Consider the following 16543-nt stretch of genomic DNA (forward strand, 5'->3'; position numbering starts at 1 on the left):
GCATGATCCTTCATTCGAATATGCTGATTTGCTGCACAAGAAACATTAATTATCACACTTTATAAATGAGACCCCTGGTTACTTTTGGTCTCATTGCTTTCAAATTTAGTAATTTTTTTAAGAAATTCAATTTTTCTCTTTAATGTGTCGCAACAGACGCCTCAGTTCATGCGGCACGTGAACCGTTCATCTCCTCTTTACTAGTTATAGCATGAAATAAACATGAATGAACATCAGAAGGTATTTTGTTTCAACCGCAGAAAGACATCAGTGCACACCATTTTTCAAGTTCAAGTCCACCGACGTTAATCTACTACTCTCCTGTTTCCTGTTTGTCGGACAAAATTTGGCGTTATGATTGGTCAGATCGCCTGTCAATCAAACTCCCGCATAGGTTCAATTGACCAGATGCACAGATGCTTTTATCCCAAAGTTACTTCAAATAAATTTATTTAAAGCATGTTTTATTTGAACCCAGGCACTTACCAGAATCACCTTAGGAATCACATCTTAGGAATGTAGAGTGAAGAAAAAAGAGAGACTGCCATTCAATTGCATTTTAATTTAGTCTAAATGGACTGAATTTGAGGATAAAGACATTTTGAGTTGGGAAAAGAAAGACTCGTGGCCAATGCAGGGTCATTTCCAAGCTATCCTACTCTTTATTTAATGCAAATTACAGTACCAGGTAACTAGTCTCTGAATCCAAGTCACACCAAGGACCAAAACGGACATATTTACAAGGAGAGGAGACATTAAGCATACCTTCACAGAAAAAGAATATATTTAAAATAAAATAAAAATTTCAGTCACAAACAGAGGCATTCAAGTAATATTAATGTTATACAGGTTGTATTTTTTTTCTTTTTTTCCGTTTTAAACCAAGACCATTTTTTCCCCCCAATAAGTGTACGTAATGCGATAGTCTGTATTTAGCCCACAGTCCTTAAAACTATTTTTTTGTCTTTTTTTATTTTGGGAATTGTTTTTAACCCTTGTGTCTTTACATTTTTACTCTAACTTTAGTCACGAGAAGCGGTCACACCATTCGTGGAAAGCAACACATCTATGAACGCGTATCTTACAAGCAAGCTTTACATTGAGGGTGCGGGGATGAGGGTCCGGCTGGTGCTACGTGACATCTCTACTGCGTACTGTCAGCTGGCCAACGAGCAAAAACACAAAGAAATCATTATTATTGCCCCCGGGATGTTGCAGTTACATCACAACACGCTCATAGTTGGTTCACTTTGGTAGTGGAACGAGTGTAAGAACATACATTGTGATTGGCTCCACAGGAACGTGACTTCCTCCACACACAAAAACACCTTTGTGCCAAAAACATCTACAGCGAATGTGGTTTGGGACAGGAAATGAAGTCGGCTGTCAGTCATTCAACAGCACCTGCAGAGGGTCACAGGAAGGGGTGTGGCCTGTCTTGTGTGTGGACAGGAAGTGGGTGTGGGAAGTGTATGGAAGCAAAGGCACTCCAAACTATAGATACACTATACATTACTAGTTATAGTTACAATAATATAGCTGGCACCTACTGTACAGATAAGATTGAACTCTATGGCTGGAGAAGGCTCCTTGTCTACAGTATCCAACAAACAGGTCATGTTTGCCCTGATCTTTTAAATCTGTTTTGAATTTTTTTATTTTATCCGTTTTCATTTAATCCCTCGTCTTTGTATCCGCTCGTTAACAGTTCTCAGGTCAGCATATTTCTGTACATAGCAGAACACTCACTCACACACACACACACACACACACACACGCTCACAAATTATACAAAAATCAAAACATAAAAAGTAAAACCAGAATTTGGTGAGGAGCAACTGTGCTGTATGGTATATACACGTCTGTCGTTTTCTTATACTGCTATACTTTGCTTATTAAGACATTTTGGGAAAGAAAAAAGTACATTTTTCTGTAAGTTATGTTGAGACATGACAAGAAAAAAGTAGTGGTTAAAACATCACAGCCATTGCGAGTCTGCACCACATCGATGCTTCTCTTCATGTGTTCTTTACGTTTAGCTGTGTGGATAAGAACAATGAATCTGAGCGTTATGACAATAAATAACGAGAGCAAATCAGGACAGAAGGTGAGCTGTAATTCTACCAGGCTAACAGAAAACGCTTGCTCCAGCAGACTCTTAGTCATACACATACTGTATCATTCCTGCCAGCCGCTGCGCTGACAAACTGATGGATTCTGAACCGATGATGCTAGATATAGATCTATATATAACTATATATATATTTATTTTACATAATGCAAAGTAATATATAAACTGTGTATGTATATATCATACAAGAACACAGAGATGGAGACGCACGTCTCACCTGTCAATCAAAATGTCTGTCCTTTGCCCTATAGCCCGCCCATTTTATAAAACAAGATAAAATAGATTCAGCCGACTTAAAACTCCTGTAACAGAGTATTCCTCTGTTGTCTTTGTGATTGGAACATGCAGTTTTTATATTTATACCTCCTGTACGGTGTTTGTTAGATACGATTAGATACGGTATTTCCTGTAGTTTTGAATGCTTTCATCTTTTTCAATACATATACATATATATGTATAAATACACGCTATATATATATATATATATATATGAACTGTATACAAGGGGTGCGCCCAACCAAATTCAAGCCATGCGCTATTAAAGGCCCAGGACGGTATAAAGGGACAGAACGTGTAGCTAGAGACGGTCCAGGTGAGCCCAAATGCAAGCGGAAGTGGATGGATCTGGCTACCGGATTGCTTACATAAGAAGATTGTCCTCTGAGAATGAAAAACCAAAATAAAAATGGTGGCTGGTCACGGACCAGGTTTTATGGTTAAACAACCCCCCACCCCTTTCCAACCCGTTCCCTCTTTCTCTGTCTGTCGTTCTCGTGAATTACACCTGACGAGGCATTTCCACACGACACGTGTAATTTTGAACTCTTTCTGAACTTTGTGAAAAAAAAAAAAAAAGACGTAAATGAAGGTTGGCTCTTGCAGTCTGAATACGAGTGGTGGTTACATGACTCAATTCTTGCCCATTAAGCTGGTGAGCAGTGGGGTGGGCGTGGCCTTGGAGGCAGGGTCAGGTCTGATTGGCTGGGGCTCTCAGGTTGAGGTGTTGCAGGCGGAGGCGGAGGCTGCAGTTGTGGTCTGACTGCGATCTCCACTATTGGCATCTGGACACAAAGAGAAAACATTTTTATTTGTATATATTGCAGCATGTTGTTAAGGGTAAGTCAGGTGATGATCATTTTCCTGTCATATCTATTAAATTATTCAAAAATACATTCAAAATGCAATTTGAATGCAGTTCCTGTATGATGAACATACTTTTAATTTCTAAATTAAAATTATTTTTTTTATTATTTTTTGTGGCTTAAAGTAAAAATGCCAGCGTGATACAACTGACCCGATAGCATAATAAAATAATAAAATATTAAAGATATATTAAAAGAATAACATTTTTATTAAATTCTAATTTTTTCAAAAAGTAGTTTGGCATTATATTTTAATGCACAAAACCAGAAATGATATCACATATAAATGATATAATTTTTTAATTTCTATGTTAAAATGAATTTTGATCATTTTTGTGGCATAAAGTAAAAAATGCCTACATGATATAACTGTACTGATACCATAATAAAATATTAAAGATATATTAAAAGATTAACATTCTCATTAAAAAAAGCTTTAATATGTTGTTTGGCATTATATTTTAATGCAGAAAACCAGTAAAGTTCAATCAGTGTATTAAAATATCAGATAATTTGGCAAGCTTAGCAAGGTCATTTTTTTAAAAGTTTGTTTGTTATATTATATAACGGTAGTATTTTAGTATTATTTAAATACTAATTCAGTATTTATTATTTTTTATTAGCCGTTTTATTATTTTAATTTTAGTTTGTGTATTTCTATTTAGCTTTAATTCCGTTGTAGTCATTTTAGTACTTCAACTTATTCACAAACTTATTCATTTTATTAGAGTAAGTTTCCAACATTTCTATTTTTATTTTTTTTTTGTCCAATATTTACATTTTATTTAATATTAGCTTTATTGAAAACAACAAAAATATTATTTTAACAAAAATAAAATATTTTTTAACAATTTTACTTAGTAACAACACTGTAATATGTCATGTGGTGCTACTCCAATATTATTATTTTTATCCAATATTATAAAAAAAAAATTAATTTCCCTATAAAAATGCTTTAAAACCTTCATTTTGATAATGAAGATAAAGATAGATTAGGAAAATATGTTATTACTTTTGATGGATAGTTAACCCGCTTTGCCCCATTTGTAGAGTCATTCAATTGACATGTTTCTTGAAAATGGTATAAAAGTTGATTAAAACCAATATAAAACCAACAATAAAAACATGTCTAAAACTTGGGAAGTGATTTGAATTTTTCTTTACTGTGTATATTTTATACATCATTGAATAAAAACATAATTGATAAAACAGATGTTCTTGCTTCTGGTCAGTCAATACAGTAAAAATTATAATATGAACACTGTATCAGAGTGAGCTATGTCCAAAATATAAGGGATGTCAGAGGAGCACAAAAAGGGTCTGAAACAAAGGCTGACCTGAAGTGGCAGAGGCGTTGGTGGGGGTAGAAGCTCCTGTCTGATTACGTGCATGAGCAGGAATTAGGATAGAGGCCAGGGATGGGTTACTGGACAGCTCTGAGTCAAGTCAAACAAACAAACAACATCAGCAGCTGACTACCTTGCATTTGACAGAACGTTTCTCCAGAAGAGCAAATGCAAAATAAGGCCTTACCTTGAGTTGTGAAGTTGAATAAGGATGGTTTCTCACGCCCGTTAGGAAGTTTGACATTGGCATCCCGCAGTTCATCAAAGAAGGAGTGAGCGCAGGCCTCTAGCGGGGTCAGCCGTGCAGTCGGCGTGTACTCCAGCAGCCTCGAGCACAACGCAATGGCTTCAGGAGGCGTGCGTGGCCGAAACACCTGCAGAGACAATTCAGAAGTTCACTAAGAGTATATTGGTAAAGTCTATATTTTTTAGTATGAATAAACTGTAACACTTTATTTTAAGGTGTCCTTGTTACATGTACTGACTATTATAATAACAATAAATGATGCAAAATTGCATGCAAGTAACCCTAATCCTAACCATATAGTAAGTACATGTAGTTAAATATTAGTACTCAGTACTTAAATGTATAATTACACTGTAACAAAGTGTATTATTATACAAATAATATGCATAACTATAATTCATTTTCGAATGTGAGAAAAATATTTATTCTCAAAACAGATGTATAGATTAATAAAAAATATTTGAATTTTCATGTCAAAATATTTTTTTAAATGTGGTTGCAATTATTTATAAAAGTAGCTAATGGTAAATCTTGTAATTCTTTCACTAAACATCGCTATTCTTGTTTTGCAGTACTGCAACAATTATTTTACATGATTTTATGATAAAAACTAAGTATGACAATGTCCAATGGCTGGCAGGTGTTTATACAAAAATTATACTGCCGCTCAAAAGTTTGGGGTAAGTAAGATTTTGAATGTTTTTTTTAAAGAAGTTTCTTTTGCTTATCAAGGCTGTATCTATTTGATCAAAAATTGATCTAGTTTGATTTAAAAAAAAATATTGCAATTTAGTTTGCAAAACAGTTTTCTATTTTAATATACTTTAAAATATAATTTATTTCTGTGATCAAAGCTGAATTTTCACCATCATTACTCCAGTCTTCAGTGTCACATGATCCTTCAGAAATCATTCTAATATACTGATTTATAATCAATGTTGGAAACTGTTGTGTTGCTTAATTTTTTTTTTTCTTTTTGGGACCTGTGATTAATAAAAAGTTAAAAAGAACAGCATTTATTTTAAAAAGAAATTTTGTGAACAATATACAATGCTATTCAAAAGTTTAGGGCAGTACATTTGTTTTTTTAAAGAAATTAATGCTTTTATTCAGGAGGGATGTGTTAAAGGAATAACAAGTCATAGTAAAGACTTATATTGTTAGAAAAGATTTATATTTTGAACAAATGCTGCTCTTTTTAACTTTGTATTGTATCACGTTCTAAAAAAAACAATATTAAGCAGCACAACAGTTTCAACACTGAATTTCTGAAGGATCATGTGACACTGAAGACTGGAGTAATGATGCTGAAAATTCAGCTTTGATCACAGAAATAAATTATATTTTAAAGTATATTAAAATAGGAAACCAATATTAGAAATTGCAAAAAGATTTCACAATATTTCATTTTTTTCTGTATTTTTGAGTGAATAAATTCAGCCTTGATGAGCAGAAGAGGCTCCCTTAAAAAACATAAAAAAACTTACAAGCTTTTGAGCGATATATATATATATATACCCCAAATAAATATGACCCCATATATATAACCCTCAAAAGTTGGCATCCCTGCATTTACCTCAGAAATATAAATATTCGGTGACCATAAACTCATTAGTCAGCTACAAAAGTAATAGTGAATAACTTTTGCATAAGCTTTCTTCATTCCATCTGAATGATCACTTGTTCATATGCACATGATTTGCGATTAATAAAGCCACAACATGTCTGTAGCTATGGATATTTTTCCTCTGTGAATCATTTAGGAAATTATCTCATGTACACATTTAGGATGATTATATGCACGATTTTACAAATGAGGCCCCAGGTTGACATTATAACAGCCTGCCCTGTAAAGGGTGACATCAAGTCTCATTATGGGCTGTTTACTTTTTCCTGGGTTTTAAGAACGAAATGCTCATATGATTTTCCTAGCCATGTCTTTAAGGTGTTTTTCTTCAATGGAGCAAGAACTGCAGTAATGAAGCTGAAGAAAAGGAAGGCATTTCTTCCTTTAAATGTGTTTGAGTCACAGGCTTTGGGGCATATCCTGTGCAGAAGGTAAGACTGTGTTGAAGGGAGGGGTCTGATTGGAGGATAAGACTAAACACACCCTGCAGCTCAGCTCTGTACTACATACAATGACCACCAGGGGGCACATGAGAGATCCTGCTATTGTACTTCACTTAAGTGTAAAGGTCAGACAAAACTATCAATTTGAGATCTGCATCACAATTTTCAAGAATTAAATGTTTATTTTTAAAGCAATAAATAAAATGACATGTTTGTGTACAAATCATATTTGTGTTTCTAATCATACCAAAGAAAAGTACCAAGACTCATTACCAGTTAGAATATGTCCATCTGGAACGGTTCATCTGTCCTTCACATGCGATTTCAAATGACTCAGCAACTTCAGTTTGATGTACATGGCAACATTTTCAGTTGCAAAGCATAACATACACTACTGTTCAAGAGTTTGGGGTCAGTAGGATTTTGTCATATTTTTCACATTTATTTGATCAAAAATACATTACAATTTAAAAGAACTGTTCCTGAATTTTCTGCATCATTACTCCAGTCTTCAGTGTCACATGATCCTTCAGAAATCATTCTAATATACTAATTTGCTGCTTAAGAAACATTCCATATTATTATCAATGTTCAAACAGTTGCTTAATGCTTAATATTTTGTAGAAACAATGGTATATTTTTTCAGGATTGGATGAATAGAAAGTTGAAAAGAACAGCATTTAAAATAGATATCTTTTATAATATAAATGCAATTTATAAATGATCAGTTTAATGCATCTATGCTGCATCTATAACTGTTTTTTTAGAATATCTTACTGACCCAAACTTTTAAAAAGTACTGGATACCACAATCAAAAACCCAGACCAGAGAGTAAACAGCAATTGTAAAAAGTGTAATGAAGTCAGCAAGCAATGTAGAGCATGTCTGGTGAAGTCATTCAATTCAAATGGACATGAGGATGTGACATCAGCTCTGTTCCAAAACCCAGTGAACTGCCTAAACATGCAGCCGCCGCCTTATAATACAAAGCACACAAATATTGAGTAAAATATGCAGTTTTCAAACTATTTTTATAGATCAGTTTTATTTAGTATTGAATGAAACATAACAATATTTATATTACACATAGCATATACATATTTAGAATTCCTCTTTCCATATCAGCATTTTTTTTTTTTTTGTATCTTGACAATGCATTATAAAATCGCCTTCTCCTTTCTAAATCTTAGGAGGCAGCGTAATTATTCTGCCTACCTTTTCTGAACCAGGCTTCCTACGTAGGCGGCTCACTAGGATTGGGAACAGACTGTAAGGTCACCATTACAACAGAGCTCAGAAAGAGGACGTCTACATACAGACAATCCAGAATGAAATGTTCCTTCTTTCATCAACTAGTTGAGAAGTGTCAAAGAGCACTAAATGAAATGCAGTCGGCGCGGCCTGTGTGGTGCAGGCGGGTGATGTGAATGGAATGGAGCCAGGACAATGAGTCGAGCTGACGGCTGGAGGTGGACGACGGCTGTGCTAGAAGTAGTAAAACAGTTGACTTGTACCTGTTTACTCACCTTAGTCCATGGGTGGGCCTTAATCTGCGGGAATTTGAACTCGGTGTAGTTTGGGTTCATTTCCCGAATCTGCTCCCGTGTGGGAGTGCCCAGCACCTGTGACCACAAACACACAGAAACACCAATCAACATACAGTAATAGTATCCGCGTACACGTGTTGCATACTTTGATGTTAACGTATGTGATACTCTCCAAAATGGGTGACACGAAGGAGACAAATTGTTGAATAAAGTCATTATTTTTGTTTTCTTTGCGCACAAAACGTATTCTCGTAGCTGCGTAAAATTACGCTTCAACCACTTATGTCACATGGATTATTTTAACGATCTCCTTGCTACGTTTCTGAGCCTTGATCGTGTAAGGATCCTTGCTGTCTATGGGAGGGACTGGGTCAGAGAGCTCTCGGAATGCATCAAAAATATCTCATTTGTGTTCCGAAGGTATTACGGGTTTGGAACAAGGGTGAGTAATTAATGACAGAATTTTCAATTTTGGGTGAACTATCCCTTTCAATGAAAATGTGTTTTAGTTTATTTATTTTAAATGCAATTAGCTGAACTAAAGAGTGCTTTTTAAGTATATCTTTATATATAATTTCATATTTACATCTTTAAAATATGGTTAAAATGTACTAATGAATATACTGACAAACATTTAAGAAAGCAAATGAAATGTCATTTTTATTTAAACTTGCAATGAATGTATTTCAATATATTTGTAATTTCACATTAACTAGTAAGAGTGTGAAAAGTTTTAAGAGAGTTCACCTTACAAAACTGTTATAAATCATGTTAACAGTCTTGCATAGAACTCTCAATCTAAATCAACCGACTGTTACGCAGCAGTTGTTGCTCTTCCTACAGACTCATGCAAACACTGAGATTAAATCACAGACAGAAGTGGCGGTGTGGCGGCGCCAGTACCTTGATGATCTCCACCAGCTGATCCACTCCGCTGTCGCCGGGGAAAATCGGTTGTCCTAGCAACAGTTCCGCCAGCACGCAGCCAGCTGACCACACGTCTGCAGTGAAAGCGGGTCAGAGAGATGCTTATTAGCCAGAGGTCAAGGACTCGTACACAGAGCACATCCTAAACACTATGAGCCTACTGCACTCACTGTATGGCCTCGCAGAACAACACGTCAAACAAAAAAGCACAAAACAGTGCACTACATATTAGTGAAAGAGTTCATGAAAGATCCTTCAGCTATAGGATCTTGTCGAGTTTTGATGTGTTGACAAATATACTCAGTTATAAGTTTAGTTCATAAGCACACATCAGTAATTATCGTTATTATGATAATTCTAAAATTAGTCCTGATTAAGTGTGCCAAAAAAACAAAAACAAAACAACGTTCAGCTAACTGCATTTAATATAAATCAAACTATAATACCTTTGTATTTAATTGCAAATAACATGCAATTAAGGAAAATTTAATTTACTGTAATTAAGTATAGTAATTACACTTTTTAAAAATGCTACAGTATGCTTCTTTTTCACAAGGGTCACTTTTGTCATGAATTGGCATATTTATCATGATAAGAGGTGATAGCAACATAATGGAGGAGTAGTTTATTGAAGCAGAAATGATTTGCATGGTAGTACGATTAAAGCTCGTGTACCTATGCTGGAGGTGTAGTCGGTTGCTCCAAAGATGAGTTCTGGGGCTCTGTAGTACCGTGAGCATATGTAGGACACATTGGGCTCCCCACGTACTAACTGCTTAGCACTGCGAACAAAAAGACAGATTGAACGGTTTCTGATCACACACATCACCATTTCATTCAAATACTCTGTCTTTTGGAGCTTATTGGCAGGATAAACCCCTAAAAGTAACTCTAAATGGCCTGAAAGCTAAAGACGGTTTCTTTGTTTAGATGATAAGCGAGTTGCATCTCAAGGCCGCTTGCAGTGTACATGAAGACTGCTGCTAATCTTTGTCCTCATTCAAGAAAAATTTGCATTATTTTTGTCTAAGTCCTCAGTATAAGGTATTCATTTAACAAGAGGCAAAATCGCATGCCCTAGTTTTCAGACGCAAGGCAAATGAGAAATGAATACCCGAATATCACTTCACCTAAAATCTTCACTAGTATTCTTAGGCAGAAAAATGTGAAAAGCAGGCTAAATGAAAAGGCTGAGGTCAACACAGATATCTCCGAGCATAGCGAGACCATCTGGAGGCCTCTGGTGAGGTGTAATATGGGATAATCAGGTTAAATGCAGTAAAGCATTGCTTTCAGTCCATAGATCCACTGGGGCCACACTAGACCTTTGAAAGGTTATCAGAAAACCATTGTCTCCTATGAATTGGCTATCGAGAGATTACCAACTGACCTGCCAAAGTCACAGAGTTTGAGCACAGCCGTGTCTGGGTCCAGCAAAAGATTCTGCGGTTTGATGTCCCGATGGCAGATCCCAAAGGAATGGATGTAGGCCAGACTCCTGAAGAGCTGGTACATGTACAACTGTAAAGTAAATATAAAAAGTCATGAGGTTAGTAAAGCAGTCATAAAAATAGGTCACAAAAATGGCACCCTGAAAATGCATAATATAATTTTGTTTTTTTATAGCGCTTGTAATATCAAATGACTTACTGAACTTCTAATGATTTCTCCAGATCTGTTGTTTTAAATCCAAATTACTTTCTGTTGTTAATGGAACACAAAAGGTGAATTTTTGAACAATATAATGGCTGCTTTCTTCCATATAATGAAAGTAAATGGGGACTGGTGCTGTCAAGATCAAAAATGACTACATAGTACTTTTTAAGGGTCACAAAAGTGATCCATTCTGAAGTAATATGGCAAATATGGCACCACTGATATTAATGGAGTTTTATCATATCCATTTTTACAGCTTTGACAGAGTGGAAGATTATCAGATATTAATGATTTTTTATCTGTTCATTACCAAGACTTGGAATATAGTTTATATGGAGTAAATTTTGATGCTTCTCTTATGGAAGTTTTATGATGAATAGCCCCTAGACCCCATTCACATTTATTATAAGAAGAGAAGTGGCCACAAAAGTTCTTCAAAAATAAAAAAATTTTGTTCCACAAATAAAAGAATGTAAATAGGTTGTGTAAGGATGTATAATGGTTTTTCCCTTACTATTATGTTTTCCCTTACATAATGACGAGGAAATAATGACACTTGTTGAGTGAAATATTAATTTAAAGATTTTTGTTTTTTGGAATAACTAGAATATTGTATGTTCTTCATAAAAATTCCCATGGAGCTACAAAATTAAATTAATTTACAAGACATTTTCAGGTTTAGAAATCACACTTTAAAGGGATAGTTCATCCAAAAATGAAAATTCTGTCATTGTGTCACCACCACCTATCTCTCAAATGGACCATTGACACTCCATCCACAATCTCAATTAGGAGTGTCAATGGTCCATTGAAAGATAAGTGGCGTTAATGCACTTATAAGTCTGCGATCTGCCATAAAGCAAGACGACGACGACGCGTCACTCGCCGGCTGTTGTGTGAACGCGTTCTGGGGTGCGTTTCCCAAAAGCAACTATGGTCGCAAGCTACGTCGTTACCAATAGAGTTCAATGGGACTTACCACCATAGTTAGCTAACGATACTTTTGGGAAACGCACCCCAGGACAGTTGGACCGTGCAGCAGATCAGAGGAAAAAAAAAAACACAAATACTGTTCAGTTTCTTGCACAGACCGATTGTTTCATGTCTTTAGACCTCAATGTATCGTCACGAGCTGCAGGGTTTAATTTGGTTTTGTCTGTGTATTTTTTTTTTTCTCAAAGCCGTGAGTCCCATTGACTGACATTATATGACAGACTGCAACGGTTTGAGTTAAAAATCTTTGTTTGTGTTTTACTGAAGAAACAAAGTCACCTACATGCCCTTGGGGTAAGCAGATAAACATCAAATTTTCATTTTTGGGTGATCTATCCCATTAATTACTCACCCTTGTCTCGTTCCAAACCCGTAAGACTGTTGTTTATCTTCGGAACACAAATTAAGATATTTTTGATGAAATCCGAGAGCTTTCTGACCCTGCATAGAGAGCAATGCAACTGACACGTTCAAGACCCAGAAAGGTAGTAATGACATCATTAAAATAGTCCATGTGACATCAGTGGTTCAACAGTCATTTTACGAAGCTACGAGAATACTTTTTGTTCACAAATAAAACAAAAATAACGACTATTCAACAATTTCTTTACTTCTGTGTCAGTCTTCGACATGCGTTCATGAGAGTACCACGCATACGAACCACAGGACCCGGCGTTCTGAGATAGAATACGCATGTGTCGTGGCACTCTTGTGAACGCTCGTCAAAGACTGACACGGAAGAGAATAACGTTTTTTTTTTTGCTTTCTGCACAAAAAGTAATCTTGTAGCTTTATAAAATTAAGGTTGAACCCCTGATGTCACATGAACTATTTTAACAATGTCTTTACTACCTTTCTGGGTCTTAAACGTGTCAGTTGCTTTGCTGTTTATGCAGGGTCAGAAAACTCTCGAATTTCATCAAAAATATCTTAATTTGTGTTCCAAAGATGAACAAAAGTCTTGCAGGTTTGGAACGACATGAGGTGAGTAATTAATAAAAAAAAAATCATTTTTGGGTGAATTTTCCCTTTAAATGTTTGTTTTGTTCTTAATAAGTAATCCTGATGTCCTCTTGGAAGTGAGCTAAGGCCCCCTGGTTGAGAACCACTAATTTAACTTATCTAAGTGGAAAGTTTTCACATATAATTTTATCTTTACATATGTTTATGTATGTGTGTTTGACTATTTATGTCGCATCCTGCCAATAGCAGGAAGGATATAGCTCAGGACGTGGCACAAAGCAGTGATGATGTCATCACAGCAGTCAAGACACTGACAGGAGGAGGGGGAAGAAATGCCAACACACACTCGGCTGACCCATATACTCACCAGTGGGGACAAAACCTAAGGTTTTCATTCAGGATGTACACATCACTCACACAAACACACATTAGGAAGCATTAGGAATGATGCGCACCTTCACATAAACCATGGGAAGGGTCTGCTTAGCACGGCTGTAGTGTCTCGCCACTCTGTAGACCGTCTCAGGAACGTAGTCCAGAACCAAATTCAGATACACCTCATCCTTCTGTGGACAGAGAACAAGAAAGCAAACACTTTAAGTCACAGAGTTAAAAGTGTCATGCTTTATAGCACATCTGTATATAACTTTAGTGAATCTATATATAAAACCAGCTCGGCATTAAAGAAGATAACGACTCTGAGTCAATGTCTATACTAAAAATACCCCATACGCCCTCTCCATATATCTCCATGACTGAACAACCAGCTTGCACACCGTAAAAAACAAAGCTGCAATGGAAACGACACAAAAAACTGTTGTTATTGTGTACGTTGACTGCCATGCATTGTGTGGAACCGTGCCTGAAAGCGATCGATGATTGTGCCTATCATCTTTACAAAACATACATGCTCAGACATTGAAGTAATTTCCTCCTGAAGAACTAAAGAAAAGGAAGAGCTCAATAGGGTGGCCTACAGGGCCACTCTGACCCCACGACTGATGTCACATCCTGTCTATTATGCCCTTCTTCCTTCCTCCACAAGTTCAGCTGTGAGAGAGTCTATTTCTGCTGGATCTGACATTCCTGAGCTCATTTACTTTAGGCATGACCCAAAAGGTCATGAGTCAAACCAACCAACTCTGCTACACTTGTCTAGATACTTAAACATAAGAATAAGATATCATTCATATATAAATGTATGAAGATACTTAAATATGAGATGCATAAATATGAAAGATATAACAATATGTAAAATATATAGAAATATAAAGGGATTATTTCAACCAAAAAAAGGAAAAAGAAAATAAACATTCATCTTCTACATCATTTTAATGTCATATAACATTCTTCTTTTGAAAAATTAAACAAAATAATAATAATAATAATGGTACCATAACATTTATTTTTTTCATTTTTCTAGTTCTACATTGTTTTTTGACATCTACATTTTTCACTTATATAACTTTCTTTTGTTGAATAAATTAAAAAATAAATCATAAAAGTACTATAATTTGGTCATTTTATTAATTTTAGCTTGCCTTTTGTGCGTGTGTGTGTGTGTGTCTTGGTCTGTCTGTGTGCGTGTCTGTGTGTGTGTGTGTGTGTGTGTGCGTCTGTGTGTGTGTGTGTTTTGTGTTTCACAACAGCCTGGAAATCATAAGGTTTGGAGCAACATGAGGGTGAATAAATGATGTCAAGCTTTAGTTTTTGTAAACTATTCCTTTATTAAGCATTGAATCTGAAAAATAATTACAAGTATCATTAAATAAATAAAAATATAAGTATATATACATATACAAGTTATAAGCAACAAACTATTTCACCAGGACACAGTGATTGGCTGCTCTTCTCAAAGACTGATCATGTAGTGTATCTGTCAGTGCCACGGTTTCTCTCTAACCAAGTCTTTTTTCTTTCTTCGCTTTGACTCTGATTGATAAGTAGTCTCTAATAACACATGTTTGATTTTCTAAAAAAAAAAAACTGGGAAAAAACCCCAAACCAACCCCTGACTGTGCCGTGCAGCTAAAATTAGTCGTAGCGATGACTCACTCTCGACCTCACTACAGCAACAGCTTCACTTTCTCAATTACAGCCGATCGGAGAAGCTCTGCGGCGACTGGCTCCTGAGATGCTCCCATCAGATTACAGGGCTATTTGATTGGCTGCTGCTCTGATGACATTTTGATCATGTGATTGGGTGATCTGCGGCTCATGGCACAGTAGTCAACGTCTCCGTCAGTGAGGGAGCCACAGGTAGAGACTCATCTGTCCCCAGGCCCTGCTATAACAGTTTCGTCCACAAACAGCCAAACGCACAGGGAGGTGACGCTATATGCACTAACCTCAGGGTGTAAAATTCCAGTAAAACTGGTCAAATTCAAGACAAAATCGAACTACGTGTGAAGTGCGTCTAGTGAAACTCCAGACCGGTTTGGAAAACAGAGCCACCACAATCATTGATCAGAAACATCGTTGAATTCAATAGAATTCTTCAATAAATGTATTTGTTTCAATTGAAATCTTTTGTAACATTACAAATGTCATTATTGTGACAATTCAATGCAACCTCTGTGATTATCAGAAATAGCAAGTTTGAAGAAATGCTAAATTCTTCATAACTGTAGTACATGATTAATAATTTCACACACATACAGATGTCCATGTAGCATATCCAAGAGCCCTTTTCTCTCTACTACTCTCTCTCTTCCTATTTTTGTCTGAGTCGTTTATGTAGATGTATTTTTTGACTCATCCGTGCCGGTCTTGTGTGGCTCCCCTGTGAGGAGAAATCAGCGGGCACTAAGTATGGCAGAGAGAGATCGTGGGTAACGGCTAGTGGTTGTCAAGGCCCAGCAATCTCCTCATGTGTCAGTACCCGTCTCTGAAGGCTCTGTAACACCATCTCCTACACCATTCATAAATAGATGGGTTTAATATGTTCTGTCGATTAAGCTCAAAGTCTCTAGCTCAATCAGGTGCTAACATATACACACTAATACCACAGTGACCTGCTATGTAGGCAGCATTTTAAAGCATAAAATGCACATAAAGGCTGTTTCAAAAGACAATCAGCATAAATGTTGCCTTCTGAGATGCATTATCTTTTCAAAATGTATGTTAATATGGTGCTGAGATAAATGTAGATTAACCATTCAATACTAAACATAATCAATAAATGAAATCTAATAAAAATTGGACTTTTACCAAACATTTCTGTTGTTTATGCTTGTTACAGTATTTCATTTGAGTAACAGCTGCATTTAAAATGGTTTCAAATTCAAACCAGCTATATTATACAAAACATCTGTCACTATCCTAACATTATATTGTATAATATGAGGTTTATCTAGGACGTGTATTTTCTCTCCAGAAATACACTTCAGCAAACTTTTAAAAAATAGTACTTATTACAGAAATAATATGCTTTAAGAATCAACTCAATTAACTTAATTACATGTTAATTACAACTATGCAAAGGAAAATGTATTACGATTAAAATGTATATTAAATGCAG

General features: G+C 35.8%; 1 protein-coding gene across 3 annotated transcripts in view; it reads right to left on the reverse strand.

Moving 5' to 3' along the window:
* Positions 1-646: 646 nt before the first annotated feature.
* LOC306875800 (glycogen synthase kinase-3 beta) overlaps positions 647-16543 on the reverse strand; it is a 50779-nt gene continuing 34882 nt past the window's right edge. For 2 of the 3 annotated variants that reach the window (XM_079426543.1, XM_079426545.1), the window contains 8 exons: positions 13479-13589; positions 10802-10932; positions 10087-10193; positions 9388-9485; positions 8452-8559; positions 4807-4993; positions 4611-4709; positions 647-3192 (listed from right to left, as the gene is read on the reverse strand). In XM_079426543.1, the coding sequence (XP_079282669.1) occupies positions 3122-3192; positions 4611-4709; positions 4807-4993; positions 8452-8559; positions 9388-9485; positions 10087-10193; positions 10802-10932; positions 13479-13589 (912 nt within the window). In that variant the 3' untranslated portion in view covers positions 647-3121. The remainder of the gene's footprint in view (positions 3193-4610; positions 4710-4806; positions 4994-8451; positions 8560-9387; positions 9486-10086; positions 10194-10801; positions 10933-13478; positions 13590-16543) is intronic. The other variant, XM_079426544.1, reaches the window with a different exon arrangement.

This window comes from Barbus barbus, assembly GCF_936440315.1.
Source record: "Barbus barbus genome assembly, chromosome: 10".
NCBI classification, from domain to species: Eukaryota; Metazoa; Chordata; class Actinopteri; order Cypriniformes; family Cyprinidae; genus Barbus; species Barbus barbus.